At 41.5% G+C, this 20,406-nt stretch overlaps 1 protein-coding gene across 4 annotated transcripts in view; it reads left to right on the forward strand.

Moving 5' to 3' along the window:
* Positions 1-20,406, forward strand: part of COL19A1 (collagen type XIX alpha 1 chain) — a 337,142-nt gene that overhangs the window by 121,409 nt on the left and 195,327 nt on the right. For all 4 annotated transcript variants that reach the window (XM_073336362.2, XM_078852102.1, XM_078852101.1 and 1 more), the window contains one exon: positions 7,056-7,109. In XM_073336362.2, the coding sequence (XP_073192463.1) occupies positions 7,056-7,109 (54 nt within the window). The remainder of the gene's footprint in view (positions 1-7,055; positions 7,110-20,406) is intronic.

Genomic DNA, 20,406 nt, shown 5'->3' on the forward strand with positions numbered 1-20,406 from the left:
GCCACCAGAAGAAAGGTTGATTTTCTTGTTTGGTGGTTCGGGTTCTATAATTTCCACATCAAAGTGTTGCTCTTTTAAAACATTTGAAAGCATACTCCACACAAAATCTGTCCCTCTCAGATTTTGGAAGGCACTTCAGATTCTTAAATGTTGGGTCAAGCGCAATAGCTATCTTTAGAAATCTCACATTGGTACCTTCTTTGTGTTTTGTCAAATCTGCAGTGAAAGTGTTCTTAAAATGAACAACATGTGCTTGGTCATCATCTGAGACCGCTATAACATGAGATATATGGCAGAATGCTTGTAAAACCATGCAGTAGGAGACATACAATTTTCCCCCAAGGAGTTCACAAATTTAATTAATGCATTTTTTTTTAATGAGCATCATCCACTTGGAAGCATGTCCTCTGGAAAGGTGGCCAGAGCATGAAGGGACATAAACATGTTTAGTATATCTGGCACGTAAATACCTTGCAGTGCCATGCGAACGCCTGTTCTCACTTTCAGGTGACATTGTAAATAAGAAGCAGGCAGCATTACTTCCCATACATGTAAACAAACTTGTTTGTCTTAGCAGTTGACTGAACAAGAGGTAGGACTGAGTGGACTTGTAGGCTCTAAAATTTTACATCATTTTATTTTTGAGTGCAGTTATGTAACAAAAAAAATCTACATTTGTAAGTTGCACTTTCATGATAAACAGATTGCACTACAGTACGTGTATGAGATTAATTGAAAAATACAATATATTTTGTTTTTAATTTTAACACTGCAAATATTTGTAATAAAATAATAATATAAAGTGAGCACTGTACATGTTGTATTCTGTTGTAATTAGGGTGACCAGACAGCAAATGTGAAAAATCGGGACGGGGGTGGGGAGTAATAGGAGCCTATATAAGAAAAAGACCCAAAAGTCGGGACTGTCCCTATAAAATAGGGACATCTGGTCACCCTAGTTGTAATTGAAACCAGTATATTTGAAAATGTAGAAAAAGTCTTAAAAATATTAAATAAATTTCAGTTGTTTAACAGTGTGATTAAAACTGCAATTAATCACGATTATTTATTTTTTTAGTTAATCGGATGAGTTAACTGCTATTAATTGACAGCCCTATTTTTGACATACATACATTTTACCCCCACAGACTGTACTAGCTCTTAGATGGCATTTGTGTCTCTTGTGTAAAGACATTTCAAGGCAGTTTTAAGAATGTTCATTTTTTTTCACATTACTGAAACTACTTTTGGTTTTGCATACTTCACACTTAAATTAGGCTGAATGGATTTTTCTTTTTACAAATGAAAGTTTGACTCTCATTGTCAATTCAATTGTCAAATTTTAACCTTGGAATTGTTATGGCTTAGTAATAAACCCATATAAATCTTTTTCTTATGGAAAAGTAAAAAAAAAAAAGTGAGTGACTTATCTGTGTCAGCATAAATAGAAGTATTGTTTAGAAAAGTGAATGCAACAAAAAATTACTATAGAGGTTTGCAAAGAAAAAGTTGAAATGGAGCCATTTAAAATATATGTTTTACTGACAAGAAAATAAACTGTTAGGCTATGGCTAACCAAATGTAGGCTGTCAGGGAGCAGAGGGTATTCTTAATCTTCGTAATTGTTTCCTTGTACTCAAGTATGGAGAGCATCTATAGTCAACGGCAATGTTAAACAGCTCCAAGGGATGAGGTTGTGTCACCACTCTCCTTTCATCCTGGCCAGTGGCATAGGGGGAAGCATATCTTGCACCCTTTAAAAGGTGTTTCAGCTTCTTCTTTTCTGGGATACCACTGTCTCAGCAATGCCAGAGGCATTCTGGCTCAGTCAGTGAGAATGTCATTGGGATGGAGAGCCTTCACCACCCCACCCTTGCATGATTCTGACTGTAAAAGCCAGAATAGAGCCCTAAGGGCTGTCTTCAGCCCAATGTTACAATTTGCTAAATTCATACCATCTGCAGGGAAAATTAGTGAATGTTTGTTATAGCTGGATTCAATTTATAATGAGTTATGAAGAAAGAGTCATGAGGAAAAGAAATTAATCTTAGATACAGCACACCACCACAAATACACGTGTAACAAAGCATATAAGATTATTATATGTAAATCTAGCTTTAATTAGCTTTTAAAGATGTAAAATAATGCACTCTAAAATCAGGAATTTCCAAAAGTCAATGTTTCTGCCTCAGTACAAAGTAATTTTGCATAGCCTGCATATTTTAAAGAATAGGTGGGATAATATAAAGAGAAATATGTTAAGATTATTATTTAACAAGTAAATAAGTAATGCTGACAAGGTAACGCTGCAGAAGAAACCTTAATTTTTGGAGTTTCCTGACATGTTTTTTGATTTCTTAATTTTGTATTAATTATATATTTTGTATATAATTTAAAGGGGGGAAAAAAAGAAAAATTGGAGGGAGGAGGGAAAGACAGGAAAACATGCTTCTAAATTGCAACATCACCATAACTGGTTCATCTTAAAGTCAGGCAGCCTTACCTGAGGCATCCATAACAAACACCTTCTTAACTGAAGGAGTCTTTGGTGAACGCATTGTTGATATAAATTTCTTTTAACTGAATCATCCTTAACAAATACATCTTTACGTTAATCCTTATCGGTGTCCTTAACTAAACCGTCCTTAACAAACAATTCCTAAAATGTAGCAGAAAAATGAGAGATTTTTTAACAAGCTTACATGAAAATATCAACTTTAAATGCTTAAATTATAAAAAATACTCTAAAAAATGTGTTTCGTTTTGGGTTATTTTCCCTTCCTCAGTACAGACTGTAAAAACAAGCCAAGGTTGATGTTTCCAGCTTCAGTTGCTTTATGTAAGCAGAAAATGCTCACTTGGAACATATGAGGAAATGTGGATCTCTTCATGCTAACATACCCAAAAACCAGCTAAGCTCAATTTTGCTCAAACTTTCTCTCTCTTTTTTTAAAACATCTATTTGGGTTGGGACCAAGGCTGGAAAAGACCATAAAAGAGATCTGAGAGAGTAATGGCTAATTGATTAAGTGGAGATTAGAATAAAAGTTAGAACTGAGCCTTAACTATAGCAGTTGGTGTTGGAGACTTCAATAATATTTTAAATGCAAATGGAAAATTGGAGTTGGTATTTTGATACTCTCTTTTTGACAACTTCTTGTGGAGGCAGAGAGCAAACTCCTGATCCTATGGGAGTTTTCCCACTGACTTCAGGAGGGCCAGGATTTCACACACGTATCTTCAGCTATACTGAAGCAACCCCCCTGACTCATTGCGTGAGTGTAATTGAAAGCAGAATTCAATCCAGGAAATACAATCTCTGCACATAATTCAATATTGTAATGTTGGATTAGTTTTAATTAACAAATAAGGCACACAATACTTCCAGCATTGAAATGCTATTTTGCAAGTATTCACAAATTAATTGTCCCATCTGAAGATGTTTTGAACAGGCAGGAACATTGGACTTAAAATAGCTTTTACCACTTTTTTGTGTGCAAACCTAAGATGTATCCCGCAGTGTGGACTGTTTAAAACTCATGTCACACTTTACTGAATGTTATATTCTGCAGATTGGCTACATTTCAAGATAAGTCATGAAGTATATAATGTATATAGTAAAGACGGGAATGAGCAAGATAACTTAATTTACATAGGAGTATGTGATGAGAATCAGAACTCTGTTTTATAGGAATTCTTGCTTTGCAGAAGGAAGAGATAAATAATGCACAGAATAATGTTTGTCATATGTTTGTGAATGAAAGTAATTTAATCTACTCAAAATTGAATGTAAATGCACATGAAAATCATACAGTGCGGCAGACTGACCTCGGTTCTTTGGATGATGAAGGGATCCTGGCCTGAATGATCTTTGCTTTTGTCTTGTCTAAACAACCAATGAGCATTTTGAAGTCTGACATCTTTTGAATCATGGAAACTGGAATCTTTGTATCTCTCACCTGCACCCAGCAGCCACAATCACCACACCACCACCCCCTTGCAGCCTGCACCACTCATCAGCATTTTTAAAGTGATTGCCTGCCTGCAGTAGGGCAGAGGGGTGTTTTTTAAGGCCTGCACTCATCACAGATCATCTTGGCTTTTGACCCAGCATTGTCATCCAGGTGATATGGGTGGTCTTAATTTGGATTAGAGAATCTGAGACTGTATGTTATTTCTGCCAATGCAGAATGAAATATGGAAAGGTATACTGTACTCAGGCTTGTATAGACTTCATTGGGCTCACAGATTAATGTCACTGTTGAATCAGCACTGCACATGTTCATCCCATTTTTCATGTATATAAAATATGTAAACAAATAAAGATATACCATGAAAGGAAAAATATTTCCTGATATTCAAGTGATATTTTTAAATCTCCTAGAAATATATTAGAAAATGAAATCTTAAAATAATTCATCTAGAATAATAAGATGTTATTGTAAATATATTATTGTACTTTTGGAAATTCTGGCAAACTGTAACAATAATTGGACTATTGTGAGTTGAAAGAAGGGGAAACCAGCATTAAATTTCCAAGCAGTCAGAATGATACAGACAAACTGAAATCTAAAAGATTTGTTCTTATCTAATTCAGTTTCTTCTGAAGTCTTACTTTGAATATTGTTTTTAAATATCTCTTTGGGGGCTTTGCTTACATTTTAAGCTGTCTGATTATGCCCTTGAACATAAGTCCAGAGACAAAACAGAGCTTAGCTGATAGCTAAAATGTACTACCAACATTTTAAACAAGGATTTTTTAAAATTTCTAGACAGGCCTGCTGGCATTAGTTTCCCTCCCTTTCTCCATTCTCCCCCAAATAAATAAACAAACATGAATCCATGAAAGTCTGGTTTGAACTGCGGCTTTGACCAAATATACAAAGTATAGGGGGATGATTAAGTAAAAGCCTTCAATGGATATTTTAGGCTAATGTATAATATTGTTTGTTGTGAAGTAGATGGACAAGAGTTAAAACATAAAACTGCCTAGCGGCTTCTAGCATGGGGGTCCATTAAAGGTACAGTCCTGTTGATGCTAATTTATTGGTAGGCTTCAGTTGTTTAAGAAAGCTCATATAAACTCATTTTGCAAAAAATGATCTATTATTAGATGAAATGCCTTCTGTTACTGCCACTAGAGGAATAGCTTTGAATCAGGGTCCTGTCACAAATGGAATTATTTGATCTCAGTTCTATAGCATTTAGGTAACAGAATTATGAAGATTATACTGACATAATGAATAGGCTTTGCTCAGACCAGTGTAGTCCCCTTGAGACGACACAGATTCAGTGCACTGCTGTTCTCTTTCTTTGGTTGACATGAAGGATTTGATCTTCAGTACAGCCTGTCCCCGTGGTTTTGTGTGAATTATTCTTATTACTTGCAAAGCTCAGTGTAGCTGCATTTACAGAGCAGTTTAGCTTTGTTGGTTCTGGAAACGGATCTCTCATTAATTAGGCTGCTTAAACAGAAATCTCTGTCACTTCTGGTGGAACCTGTATTAAGGGGAATGGAATGGTAGACAAGAGTTTGTAAAGAACTGAATCTCTTTCTTCTAACTTTAAAATAATAGTTGCATTGTGTAATTAAAAGTTCATATGGGAATATGTGAACTAGCCTATATCCTTCTAGTCTACAGAATCCTTCATGCTGCATTTTCCTTTCTAGTCTCAAAATAAAGGTATATCTGTAAGCGTTGTACTTAAAATAGATATTTTAAAAATGTGAACTGTTTTTTTAGGTGACATCGAAGAGCCATACAGCATTACAGATTAAAGGCAAAGAAACCCTAAAAGCATCTAGTAATTTGTAGGACATTTCTCTCATACAGTGATGTAAAACATGAACTCAGAATAGTCATTCCTAAGACCATTTCCTTTTCCAATATGTTAAATTATAGGAAAACTTTATGTTACATGCCGGTTAATTGTGTTACTGCAAAGAGTTATATTAACAACATTATGGACATTACTCTCAATGGGAAGTATTATAGGGAAAGTGGGAGCATTCCTGTTATTATTCCTGTTTAATATCTATATTATGGTAACATCCAGATGCCTCTATCAGGATAGTGCCCCTATTGTGCCAAGCGCTGTACAACTATGTGTGAAAACACTACCCGTGTCCTGAAGAACATGTACTCTGAGAGAGTAAAACATGCCTTTTTATATCACCAGTATTTGTTATACTTATAGAAATAAGTGGAAGTCTAATAAACTGTTCAAATTGATTTTAATTCGATTAGCTATCCTATGATTATCCATGTAAAATAAAATGTTATGCTAAAAAGAATATAATCCCAATCTTTGGTTTTAAGTTAAACTTCAGATCATATTCCAGTAACAGATTCAAATCAACATACGGAGTTCATTTCCTTTTGGAAATTACAGTATAAATATTTAAGACCACATGTGGTGCTAGTGATAATTGTCATGGCAGGCCATTCTGACAGGGATATGTGGAGTGATTGTAAATACTTATTCTCCATCTTAATGTAACTTTCTACTTTTTGAATTTTTTCTTGGCACACAGTTAACAAATATCAAATTGAAATAATAAACTAGAGTTTTCACATGGGGTGGAGGGGAAGTAAATTATTTCAGTCATATAGGAACTTTCTTATACATTTCTTAGTCAAACTCAGTATCAGAATACACTATTTCAGCTGGCAGAGAGAGAGGGTGTCAGTCCCCAGACCTCTAACAGATGACTGTCTCGTGGAGTAATTTTGTCTGTTTCTATTAAACATCCATCCATCTGCATTTTTGTAAGTGCAACATTGCAAACATGAATACTTAGATGGTGTTCAATGCCTCTTGTGAAGTACTGAGCATTAGCTCCCCAGTTACTTGGCACCTTGCGGGGTCAGGTTCTTAATTTGGATGAAACACCTCTTGAAGTGTCAGGAATAGTTTTCCTATGCTGTCAGCAATAGATATATTGTACTGTATATAGAGCATAGTAATGAATGATGATGTTTTTCCCATAATGCAGTTTTCCAACTGAAAATGATATTTGTTCATAAAACTAAAATATATACTCCTCCTCCTAGGGTGAGAAGGGAGATAAAGGAGAACCAGGACCTGAAGGCATTCATGGAAAAGATGTAAGTTGATTGATAACAACAGTCTATAATTTATAACTTTTTTTATGCTTACATATAAATAGCTTACATTATAAATTACATCCTCCAATAGAAAGCAGAAGACAAAATTGCTAGTTTAGGGAATACACATGCTGCGTTGAAAAGTAACAGTGGATTTCCTCTATAATTCTTTGACTGTCTTCCATTCTAAAACTTTCTTGATTAACTGTTAAAAAAGGAGAGAGAGAGAGATTAGTGACTAGGATGTCCAAAAGAGTTGTCATTTCCGTTAGGTTTTAATCAGACTGATTTGCGTGAGGTTAAACATAAAATGAAACAGTAGAATGTAATGTAACAGTAGAAAATGTTACTTACACAGAAACAATGAGTGTATGGTAAAGCAGTAAAAATAAGTACTATACCTTAGGAAAAGAGAGAGAAGGGGTTGTGAAAGCTGGTAGAGCTTGGAAGCTAAACTGGGGAAGAAAATTTCAGGAGCAGAACTAGGAAACATTTGTGTGAGGTTTGAGATAATTTAATGGGGGAGTCAGAGGTCAGGGAGCACCTAGGAATTACTGGTCGAGTGCCATGAAGGAAACTGAAACAAGTTTGGAGGTTGGAAATGAGTCCCGGGGATATGTGTGTTTACTGTTTGTTTGTTTTGGATTTTTTTGTGAGGGAGAGGGATTTTTTGGAGTCAGGGGGAAGCTGATGCTGGATCCTTGATGCGTGAGAAGGAAAAAGGGTTTGCTGGCTAGGGTGAAAGGTGACTATAGGGCAGAGGAGTTTTGTATTTGGAATAGTGTGCAGCAGTTAATCCAGATTTCAATTGCACCAGAGGCTTCCACCAACACTTAAAGCTTCATAGGGACATGCCAAGGCACCTGATTATGTGGGCAGCCTCTTAGCTATCTCCCACATTGCTGCACAAGGTATTGTGCATATACTGGAGAATTCAGCAAGATGGTTTTAGCACCTACCCTAGTGCATCCCCTTCAGGAGTATCATCATGTCTCTTTTACAAGCCAGGTCTCTGTTTTGCTAGAAGTCTGGGATCTCCATGGGGAAAGCAGCAGGGCTGCTTTAAACCATCATTGCCAGTCTGCATCAAACCACAAAGCCTTCAAGCATGTTCAGGTAAAGGGAAGAAAATTCTTTCAGCATGGGATCTCTTGCAGAAAACCAGTATCTGTCATTTGAATCTTCCTCACTTCCTCCCTGCGCCCCCTTCTCTCTTGGACTGTGATATCTCTTGAGAAGCTGCTCAGGTGAGGGGCATAATACTGGCACCTTTTCCCCTTAGTGAGTCCTACTTCTGCCTGAAAAGAAAGGAAAAGAGGAGCAGGCAGAAAATTTTGATTGTTTTTTTCCTCCCCAGCTCAGTCCCAAAATGATGACTCAGAAGGTTTTAACAGCAAGACTACAACAAATTATTATTTATTTTGCCCTCCTAGGTCCTGTCTGTGACCTCCTAGGCTAGGGTCAGCCTAGGTTAGGTCCTGATTCTGCCAGGTATCAATTCTGCAAATGTAGAGAGCCTGAAATGGGTGTTGATGGCACTCAGCATGTCACAGAAAGCTGTTCAGCTGGAGGAGCTGAACCTGGTTGTATAGATTCTGTTGAAAACTAGAAACATTATCATGATCAGATCTGGAAGTCAGGAGAATTAGTTAGCGAAACATCTTTAGCCACTTTGCCAGTGGGAGATTCAGCTCCTGATGCTAAAGTACTTTGATAGTGTATGTCGTGTTTGCTAATAGCTGTGAACAATGAGTATCATTAATTGCATTGAAGCCTGACATGCAGTTTCTAGCTTTTTTTAAAACATGCTTCCCATTTATGGCACTCTTTATTTCAGTTGACTTTTTTATATGGTGTATATTCTTTGCAGAAAAGGTTTGGGGTTTTTTCCTTATGTTAGGGAGCTATATTTTTACACCACATATCCAGTTTTTCTGAAGCCCAGCATCTCCCACAATTCTTGATATCTGGGCTGCTCTTTTCTCTCTTGCATAATGACAGGTTTCAGAGTAGCAGCCGTGTTAGTCTGTATCCGCAAAAAGAAAAGGAGGACTTGTGGCACCTTAGAGACTAACACATTTATTTGAGCATAAGCTTTCATGAGCTACAGCTCACTTCATTGGATGCATGCTCCCTCACCCCGCCTCTTCCAGCCCCTGCTCCGCCTGAGGCCCCACCCATATTGCAAAATCAGCTACTGCACAAAGTACTTGATTTTGTGTCATGGTGTGAACCCCAGGCATCATAGGTAATATAGAATCATAGAATCATAGAATATCAGGGTTGGAAGGGACCCCAGAAGGTCATCTAGTCCAACCCCCTGCTCAAAGCAGGACCAATTCCCAGTTAAATCATCCCAGCCAGGGCTTTGTCAAGCCTGACCTTAAAAACCTCTAAGGAAGGAGATTCTACCACCTCCCTAGGTAACGCATTCCAGTGTTTCACCACCCTCTTAGTGAAAAAGTTTTTCCTAATATCCAATCTAAACCTCCCCCACTCCTCCCCATATCTTTTTCTTCTTCAAGTAGTGTCCTTGTGGGTGCTCCATGCTCAAGGTGCGCATGCGTCTCTTGAGCCCTTGACAGGAGATTTCTAATTAGCAGTGCCTGTTTGGCCCGTATAACGTGTCCTATGCCTTCTGGCGGCAGATACTGAGCCTACATAGGGGTGCATGGGCAAACCACCCCCAGTTGCTTCTGTACCACCTCTACCCAAGACAGAACATTAGCAGGTCTGCTTGGAGCGTACTCTGTTTTTCTCTTTACTTTTAGTAAAGTTAGTTCAGTTAGCATTGTTGTTAGCCTTCGTATAGTGAGTTTAGATGAGAGAGCTGTTTTCCCTCTCTTTTCCCTAAGGAGATCTGTTTTCGTCTGGTGGGGTAGGCCTACTTTCCCAGGCTTCAAATGTTGCCTGTCTTGCCAAGAGGCCATATCAATGAGCAGTGGACACTCCAAGTGTGTCCACTGCCTGGGAGAGTCTCTTATCTTCCAAAAGTGCTCTTTTTGTGTAGCCCTTAAGGCTAGGACTAGAGAGAATAGGGAGATAAAGTTCAGACTGTTGATAATCGAACATTCCCTGCAACCATTTTCTGAGCCATATATCTGACTCTGGACAGTCCCAGTAACCCGTTAGTGTTGGGACCTGCTTCCTCTAAGAAAGGGAAGACTTTGGAGCACTTTGGGAAGACTCTCAAAAAGAGGAACTTGGACTCTTTATCTAAGGAGCCAGCTCCAAAAAGACCAGGTCCTTGGAGCTCCAGGGAGAGGAAACACAACACCTCCATTAGTAAGGGGAGGCACAGATTACCATTGAGCTCAGCCCTGTTGTCAGCTCCGAAGCATTCCACTCAGCCATTGGTGCAGTAACACACCTTAACCCAGCGACTGGTACTGATGCAAATAGCTCAGCCGGGGGTGCCTGTACAAGCTGTACTCTCGGTAATGAGCAAACACGACAAAGCCTGCAGAACACTCAGCATTCCTGGTACTGTCATCTCCAGTCACAGCAACTTCGGCTATGGTGTCAGTCTAGGGCCCTTTCTGATCCATCAAGAGTTCTGGTATTCAAGGGATCTCTTGGTGTCGAATGAACAAGAGCCCCATTGTTGTCAGGTACCAAGCACTTCATGGTACTGAGACCTCAGTCTCTGAGTGGCCTCTCCCGGGCACAGGACTCTACTCCATCCTCATTAATATGCCCCAACCCCATGGGATGATGTGGAGGAAGAAGAGGACTCCCAGTTGGTCTCCTCAATTTCTTGTCAGGGGTTATCCTACATACCTCTTTGGGAATCTGCCTTCATGAAGGGAGGACTTTGCGGCAAATCAAGCATGGTTTGACCAGCCCTGTATGCCATCCCCTCTCCCTTATGGACCTCCACAGTGGCCATATTGAGATCTGTAGGCTGCCTATCGGCAATAGTTCAATAAACCACTGGTACTGTCACAGTAGCTGACCTGGGTTCCACATCCACCCTCTACCCCTCCAAGTCAGGAGGAAACATTTGAGGAGTCAGAAGTCCAGGTTAATGAGGAAGTCACCCTTGAAACTCCCATTTTGTCATTGCCCGTTGAGGTGCTTATGCCTCCCCCTCCTCCCATTGCCGATGACTTTAGGCAATTCCAAGACCTCATTAGAAAGGTAGCGGATGCTCTGTGGATCCCTCTTGAGGAGGTCAGAGACCAGCAGCATATGCTGCTTGACATTTTGTAGTCAGCAACACTCTCCAGAGTGGCACTACCCATTAATGAGGCTCTTCTGGATCTTGCCAACATGGTATGACAAACACTGGCCACTATTCCAACAACATGCAAAAGGGCAGACAAGAAGTATTAGGTGCCCCCTGAGGACTGTGGCTTCTTGTTTTCCTATCCCCCACCTACCTCCCTTGTGGTGGATGTTCTGACTGAACGGGGTAGATGGCACTTTTTCAGGGCTGCTACCTCTGACAAGGACCAAAAGTTACTATAACCGTGGACAAAAGTCTTCTCATCTGCAACCATGCAGTTCTGGATCATGAACTATCAGGTGCTCATTGTTAAATATACCTTCATAAATTACAGCAAGCTCATGGCCTTTGTTCAACATCTGCCTGCAGGAAACCATTCCCATCTATAAAAAGAAAAGGAGTACTTGTGGCACCTTAGAGACTGACCAATTTATATGAGTATAAGCTTTCGTGAGCTACAGCTCACTTCATCGGATGACAAAAGCTTATGCTCAAATAAATTGGTTAGTCTCTAAGGTGCTACAAGTACTCCTTTTCTTTTTGCGAATACAGACTAACACGGCTGTTACTCTGAAACCATTCCAATCTATGTTGCTGAGGGTCAGCTGTTGGCCAAAATGGCTCTTCAAGCATCCTTGAACACTGTAGATACTGCTGCCAGGTCCCTCTCCATGTTAGGTAGTTGTGTCCATGGTGTCCAGTTGTGTCCTGGCTTCAGGTTTTGGGGTTTCCAAGAGCGGTCCAAAATACATCAGAGACCTCCCCTTTGATGGTCACAGACTCTTCTTGTAGACCACAAATGATTCTCTGCATGTGCTTAAGGACTCCAGGGTGACCCTATGTTTCTTGGGCATCTATATATGAACAAGAAGTGTTTCAGTAAGTTACAGGCTTCCCCAAGATCATATCCTGCTCAATTCTTGGGGTACCAAAGACCTGTGGAAACCCCTGAAAGATGCAGAAGTTTCAGAGGAGGAGGGCGGCCAAGCCTCCCTCCATGACCACTCGGGTGTCATCCAAACAGCACTTTTGATGGGTTGGTCAAGCCGCTCCTCTGGCTTTACAGTTGCGCTCTTTAGCCCACCTCCCTCCCTTTGGGGACCACCTTGTCCATTTCCACCTGGCTTGGGAGCAGATCTCCACAGACCAATGGGTCTTGGAGGTCATAATATCAGGCTACACCATCCAATTTTTGACTGTGACACATGGCCAGAAAGGCTTAAGCATCCTGCAGGATAAATGACCCAAATTCAATCTTTAGGAAGATATTGGTAGATGTTTGTGTTTTTTGTGCATTTACATATCTATTGTTAGAGTTTGACAATGTAATCTAACAGTTGCGGTCTATTCTGTATTCTGCTAATTCAGAGATCAAAAGGAGAACTTAACATTTAAATGAACTGTAAATATAGTGATATCACTGTATTGATCTCTCTTTTAAATGCATAGCCAATCACCTGCGAATGGTGAAAAACAAACAACTGCCATATGTTAACCCTGCAGCTAATTACTGGTGATCCTTAGGAAATAGGTTTACTTCAAAGTCTCAATGATTGCCTATTGTTCGCCTAAGGACTCTGTGCTGTCAAGAGAAGGTCTGGAACTGTAAAAAACCCTTGGAACCTGATCCTTTCATCTCAGATCTGCTTGATGCGTTATGCAGGGGAATCTTGAGTCATAAGACTGAGATCTCCAGTCCTATGTGGGTCACCCTGGATATGAACATTGGACTGAATCTATGGACTAATGCAACTAACTATTTGCAACTCCGAAGTTCACTATCTCTACCGTGAAACTGATCTCAAATCTGTACTTGTGTCTGTATGTATACTGATCTTTTAACCAATATTCTCTCCTTTTCTTTTTAAATAAATTTTAGTTTAGTTAATAAGAATTGGCTGTAAGCGTGTATTTGGGTAAGATCTGGAATATTCATTAACGTGGGAGGTAATGTGTCTGATCCTTTGGGATTGGTAGAACTTTCATATTTGACTTGGCTGTCTGGGAGGGAGCCCAAAGGCTGGGTTACTTTTGATGGAACTGTGTTTTGGCTTCTGCGTAACCAGTAAGGTATTATAGAAGCTGTTATGTGTTTGCATGGTAAATCTAAGTATAGGGATATCCACCAGCTTTGGGGATTGTCTGCTTGTAGCATGGCGCGCACTCGCTGCCAAGGCACCTCCTGCTGGTTAGTCCAGGAATTAGCTCATCTCAGCCTTGGAGTGCCTCCTGCTGGCTGGTATCTCCCTACCGGTACCTGCTTTCTCATCAATCTCCACCACTGTACTTCAGGCACTTCAGGCCCCCTTATCTTGTGGTACTGCCCTGCAGCAGTGCCCCCAAGTTCTGGGTCTCCCCTCCCAGGGGAACCCCCTACCGCTGTGCCCGCCTTGCCTCAGTGGCTACTGCTAGTCATCATCTAGTCCCCTTTCTCTGGCCACTCATCATTGGCAAGGGGGTTGGACCTGCTGCCTTTCTAGCCCAGCTGTCTCCCTACAGCCCCAGTACCTCCTTAGGCCTTCCTGCCAGGCCTCAGCTCCGCCTGTCCCTTCCCCCGCACTGCTCTAATGAAGGTATCCTGTCTCTCCTAGGCAGCTAGGTCCTTCTCATTCCAGGGCTGGAGTGAGACTCACTCGGCTCCTTACTCACAGCCCTCTTATCAGGGTCAGCTGTGCCCTTATTGAGCTGGCCCCAACTGTGGCCAGCTACCTAGCCAGCTTTCCTCAGCTGCTCTCACTCCTTTTATCCCAGGAGTGGGCTAACTGCCCCGCTACGCTGCTCCATTCTTTGCAGTTTGCCCTAATTGAGTAACCTCAGTGTGGCCCCCCGGGACCCTGGTCACAGACACTCACTCCCTTCTAACCTCTTCCCCGTCCTCTGCAGCAACCCCTCTTACCAAAGAAGAACAGAGATTGGAGGCTGATCTTAGATAGCTGAACAAGTTTGTGAAGCCAGGAATGTTGAAGGTAAGATCCTCTTCCTCTGAAGCAGGAATTATAGTAACTCATAACTTTAATTCCTGCATATAAGAATTATACATATAATAACTCATAACTATAATTCCTGCATTAGAGGAAGGGGATTGGTTTTATTTCCTGGACCTGTAATACACCTTCTTCCATATAGCCATTCATACATCATGTAGGAAATACCTAGGATTTACTGGTTTCAGAGCAGCAGCTGTGTTAGTCTGTATCCTCAAAAAGAAAAGGAGTACTTGTGGCACCTTAGAGACTAACAAATTTATTTGCGCATAAGCTTTCGTGAGCTACAGCTCACTTCATCGGATGCATGCTGTAGCTCACGAAAGCTTATGCTCAAATAAATTTGTTAGTCTCTAAGGTGCCACAAATACTCCTTTTCTAGGATTTACTGTGGGCCAAAATTACTTCCAGTACCAAGTGCTTCTCTTTGGCCTATCTTCGGCCCCAAATGTGTTCTTGAAGGTTTGAGCAGTCATGATATCTTACCTTCAATAGAAAGTGATTCTCATCTTCCTGTGTTTCAACAACTGGCTTCTCAAAGGCTGCTCTTTCTAGGCAGTGGAGTTATCCATTGAAAGGCCCTTGCTCTGTTCTGAGAGTTGGGCCTACAACTAAACGTAAAGAAGTCCACATTAGTACCAGTGCATGGAATTCAGCTCACAGAAGTCTACTTGGACTCGCAGGCAGCCAGAGCGTACCTCCCTTTAGACAGATTTATGGCTCTGTCAGAACTGGTAAGGACAATTCAGGGAAGCCCTCAGATATCAATAGGAAACTGTTTTCAGCTCTCTGGCCATCTCACAGCGTCACCTTTGTGACCAGTCATGCAAGGTTACACCTCCACTGTTTGTTTCCAAGGTTGGTTGAGAACTGCTTATTCCCTGATCAGAGACACCTTGTTCAGGCAGGGGACAGATGCCTTGCATGTCAGGAACTCCCTGAACTAATGGAAAGGTAAATTGCCTGTCTGTGCAGGCATACCTTTCTGCTACCCAACCCCATCAGTGACTAACAACCGATGCATCCATATTGGGGTGGGGAGCCCACTTTGGTGTCCTCACAGATGATTGACCCATGAAATAGGTCTCCACATCAACCTGTAGGAACTCAGAGAGGTCATGAATACTTGTCTCCATTTCCTGCCCTTCATCAGGAGCAGAGTGATCAGGATCATGACAGACAACATGTCCTGCATGTTTTACATCAACAAGCAGGACAGAGCAACATCACCCTCCTTGTGTGCTGAAGTTATAAAGCTCTGGAACTGATTCATAGCCAACCAGATCCAGATTTCATAGCCTACTTTCTAGACATCCAAAACACCATTGCTGATGCCCGCAGCAGACACTTCTCCTATGACTGTGTATGGGAGCTGGATTCTCAGGTCCTCCAGGACATATTCCAGAGATGGGGTAGGTCTTTTTGCTACCTACACAAACAGGAAGTGTCCTCTCTTCTATTAAAGGGAGCATTTGGGTTATCACTACCTGGGGTGTGCCTTCCTTCTACCAAGGAAGAGGAATCTGTCTATGCCTTTTCCCCAACACTTCTAATTCTAAGAGTGATGAATAAGGTCAGGTACGACAAAGGCCAGAGTTAGTCTCATAATACCTCCCTGGCCAAGACAAGCTTACCTGCTTCAGTTCTGTGTCCAGCGACCAGTCTAACCACAAAGCTATCAACCATTCTCCATCTCCTGTCTCAGGACGCAGATCATGCACTTCACCCCAGTTTGGTGGTTATGTCTCTCAGGGCCTGGCTCCAGGATGGCCCTAGAGAATAGAGGTTTCCTGCTCTACAGATGTACTGCAGATGTTACTGCACAATAGAAAGACATCCACCTGCACTACTTGCCTGCAGAAATAGAAGAGATTCACCCACTGGTGTGGTCATTGTTACCTTTCTCTGTCCCTTATCCTGACTTACTTGCTGGATCTGAAGACAACTGGGTTATCCATCAACTTGGTTAAGGTACATTTGGCTGTTATATCAGTCTTTCATCCCCGGTGAAGGGATTTTCCATTTTTGCTCACCCAGTATCACCAAGGTTTATCAAGGGTCTGAGTAATCTCTTTTCCTATATTAGACACACCACCCCTTCTTGGGACCTCAAACTAGTTCTTAACTACCTTGTGAGACCTTCATTTGAATCAATGACTACCTGCTCCTTTCTTCATTATCTGTGAAGACGGCCTTCCTACTTGCCATCACGTTGGTCCATAAGGTAGGGAGACTGGGGCTTTGATGGCTTATATCATAGAATCATAGAATATCAGGGTTGGAAGGGACCTCAGGAGGTCATCTAGTCCAACCCCCTGCTCAAAGCAGGACCAATTCCCAATTAAATCATCCCAGCCAGGGCTTTGTCAAGCCTGACCTTAAAAACTTCTAAGGAAGGAGATTCTACCACCTCCCTAGGTAACGCATTCCAGTGTTTCACCACCCTCCTAGTGAAAAAGTTTTTCCTAATATCCAACCTAAACCTCCCCCACTGCAACTTGAGACCATTACTCCTTGTCCTGTCCTCTTCTACCACTGAGACTAGTCTAGAACCATCCTCTCTGGAACCACCTCTCAGGTAGTTGAAAGCAGCTATCAAATCCCCCCTCATTCTTCTCTTCTGCAGACTAAACAATCCCAGTTCCCTCAGCCTCTCCTCATAAGTCATGTGTTCCAGTCTCCTAATCATTTTTGTTGCCCTTCGCTGGACTCTCTCCAATTTATCCACATCCTTCTTGTAGTGTGGGGCCCAAAACTGGACACAATACTCCAGATGAGGCCTCACCAATGTCGAATAGAGGGGGACGATCACGTCCCTCGATCTGCTCGTTATGCCCCTACTTATACATCCCAAAATGCCATTGGCCTTCTTGGCAACAAGGGCACACTGCTGACTCATATCCAGCTTCTCGTCCGCTGTCACCCCTAGGTCCTTTTCCGCAGAACTGCTGCCTAGCCATTCGATCCCTAGTCTGTAGCTGTGCATTGGGTTCTTCCGTCCTAAGTGCAGGATACCTCTTTACCAAGTTCTTTCATGATATGTTTGCATCCCAGGTTTCTACCCAAGGTTACTTCAGATTTTAATCTTAACTAATCGATATATCTACCAATATGTTTTCTGAAACCTCACAGTTCTCAGCAGGAATCCTACTTCCATACCATGGATCTTAGAAGGGCCTTAGCCTTCTACTTGGATAGGACTAAGCAGTTTAGGAGATCACCTAGACCAGGAGTCTCAAACACGCGGGGTTATTTTCTGCAGCCCGCCAGCTCCCCGCAGTACCCCCACCCATCCAGCATTTACCTAGAGCCTGCCCTGCCCGTGCGCTGCTCTGGGAAGCGGCCATGGCCTGGGGGGGGGGGGGGGGCACAGTGGTCTGTGTGTTGCCCTGGCCGCTCTTCCAGGTACCTCCCCCGAAACTCCCATTGTCCGTGGTTCCCCGTTCCTGGAGAAGGATGACAGATGTACAGAAACATACGAATTTTTAGACAGTTCCAGTGTCAAGGTATTTTGTTTTTGGGTGTAACTGCCTTACTGGTGTCTCTTACAAAGATAGCTACAAAAAAACCCAAACTTATTTCACAGCAGCATTTTACGGGTCTATTGTGATGCTCTCAGCCTTAGAGTCTAAGGAACTTATAGGAGAACATAGATGAGAAATTCAGATTGTTTTTTAAGGTAAAAATCAGTTACGTTACTACATTTTACTAGGAGCAAAGCAGAATGGGGTTCTAGCCCTTGCTTTGAACTCCATAAAGTCCAAATAGAGTGCAGTGTTTGAAGTCTATGTTTAGTGGAGAAGAGCAAGAGAAAGATCAAAGATTTTATTAGAACTACATGAGAGGCACACAGGAAGGTAGTCAGTAGTTTATGTCAAAGCATGATACTGTTTGCCCCAATCTGTTACCTCCTGATGGTATCAACCTGTGTGACTCCACAACTGATATTTCAATTTAGATTTTCTGAGTGTGCTACATAGTAAGTTGTGGATTGGTTGTCTGTGGAGTTGATCTGCCTTGTGGTCATTTTGATCTGTACTGTAGGCAGCAGTAAGGTGGACTGTTTGCCCTGTTTTCAGTACATTAAGGGGATCTGCACCAGCATAGGAGATTTTAGCACAAAGTAAGATCGAGTCCATTTATTCAAATGGAGACGCTGAATTCATGTCAAGGAACATGTGTGAAAGAGATGTAAGAATATTTTCTACATGCATCAATAAGAGTAGTTAATAATAAATAATATGCTTTTTTTTCTTCCCCAGTAGCATTCCTTTAGATGAGAGATCTGCCATCCTTAAAAAGTTATGCCAGTCTTGTAGTATTTTTCAATTAGATGTTTGTGCAGTATAGTGCTTATCATACTGTATTCCAGGTTTCAGTAAGTGGGACGTGAATTGTGTATGAGGTGACTGGGTCCTTTGGTTGGGGCCCATAGAACTTATTTGTGGCATCATTTGTGCACTGGCAACATAATGTGATGTCAGTTAGTGATGTCTTTCTAATTCTTATGAGGCATGTACGCATTGGTTGCCACTCGGCATCTGAGAACATTTTTAATATGTAGTATAGTTCACAAAGTGTTCAAAGGAGTGAAAGAGCCAGGTAGATTTTATATAATAAGAATTCAGAGTGCAAAGCATTTGGGAACAAAAAGTTTATTTTCCTAATGTTCCTGAGGCTTCAGAATGTGACCTGCTGATTCTTACAGGTACATTCTTACAGAATTACAGTTCTGGGCACTGTACTGTTCTTCAGACTTTCATGGCCAGGTTCATGGTTAATGTAGGGTAAGACTCTCAAACAATAGAAATCCATATGGTAGGTTCTGAGCAACAGGAGATCTTGCTAAAACACCACTTTACAGAAATACACTGCTGAAACTGCAGGGCATTGTCCTGGTTCTGTATAAAGGCCCAACAGCAAGGCTTCTCTTTGAACATAACCAAATGCTAATATCATTGTAGGATAGCCCCCAGCATACTTTCAAACAGCACCCAGCTCCAGGTAATCTTCTCCCTTTGGCAAATCAGATCTTGTTTCCATAAACTGGAATGCTGGATAAGCTGCCTGATACAATTTGTCACATAGGTAGATAGCTATTTAGCAAGCTGTACAATTATTTATTTATTTTACCCTTCCTTACTTGTAGAGAAGTGTGCTGGCTGGCAGATCATTAGGATGTTAAAGAGCTGTAGTGAAGCTCAATTGGCTCAGGAGAAAACTTTGTTCAAGTCTCTTTTCTGTCATGGTCTCTCCTTTGTCCTGTGGCTTTTCTCTACTCAGCCTGTTCTCTATGGTTGGTCCCAAGGACTTGTGGAACTGTTTATTTTCCAGTTCCAGATAATAACCAACCTTGCTAAGTAAATTGTTCTCAAAACTGTTACCAAAACTTTTCACTAAGAGGAGCTACAGCAGTGTTTCTCAAAAAACTAAATCAAGTTAGTCTTTCCTGATTTGGTACCAAAGCATCCCTAAATATGGCATGATTTTCCATGGCAGGCTGTCCCTAGGTAGCTCTTCAGGTGGTTTTTTTGCTTTTCTTAAATTTAAAACAAAATTACAAATCTGGCTGCTGCCTTTTACCTCCAATAAGTGATAGGTTTTGTTTAATGTATGTGTGTGTGTGTACATGAAGTGACAGGCAGTTTGAAGTATACAGGAAATAAAGGCCCTCTTTGAAGGGATAAAAGAAAATGTGTTTTCCACAGACCAGTGTTTCCCACAGTTCTGGACATGTGGGCTGCTTTCGTCTCTCAGCAGCTTCAGAGGCAGATCAGCATTTTGGCTCCCCATGCTCAGGCCATGCCTCCCTGTTCTCCCGTTCGCTACCAGATTCTCTGCCTCTGTGGGAGCAGATGCAAACAGTTTCTGTTCCTCCCACCCTTTCTTTGCACTTTGAGCTGTTTCTGCCCAGTTTTTGGGCAAGGGGGGAGCAGTGTTCTCCATTTCTGACATTTCTCTTCCTCCCTGGGGCACTTAACTCTTTTGATGGGTAGGGGATTAACCCTCTCTGACCCTCCTCTGTGGCATCTCCCTGCCAACTCCTCTGCCTCTTTCAGGCTTGGCAGAGCAACGAAGACAGCAC

The sequence above is a fragment of the Lepidochelys kempii genome, chromosome 3 (assembly GCF_965140285.1).
Source record: "Lepidochelys kempii isolate rLepKem1 chromosome 3, rLepKem1.hap1, whole genome shotgun sequence".
Taxonomy (NCBI): domain Eukaryota; kingdom Metazoa; phylum Chordata; order Testudines; family Cheloniidae; genus Lepidochelys; species Lepidochelys kempii.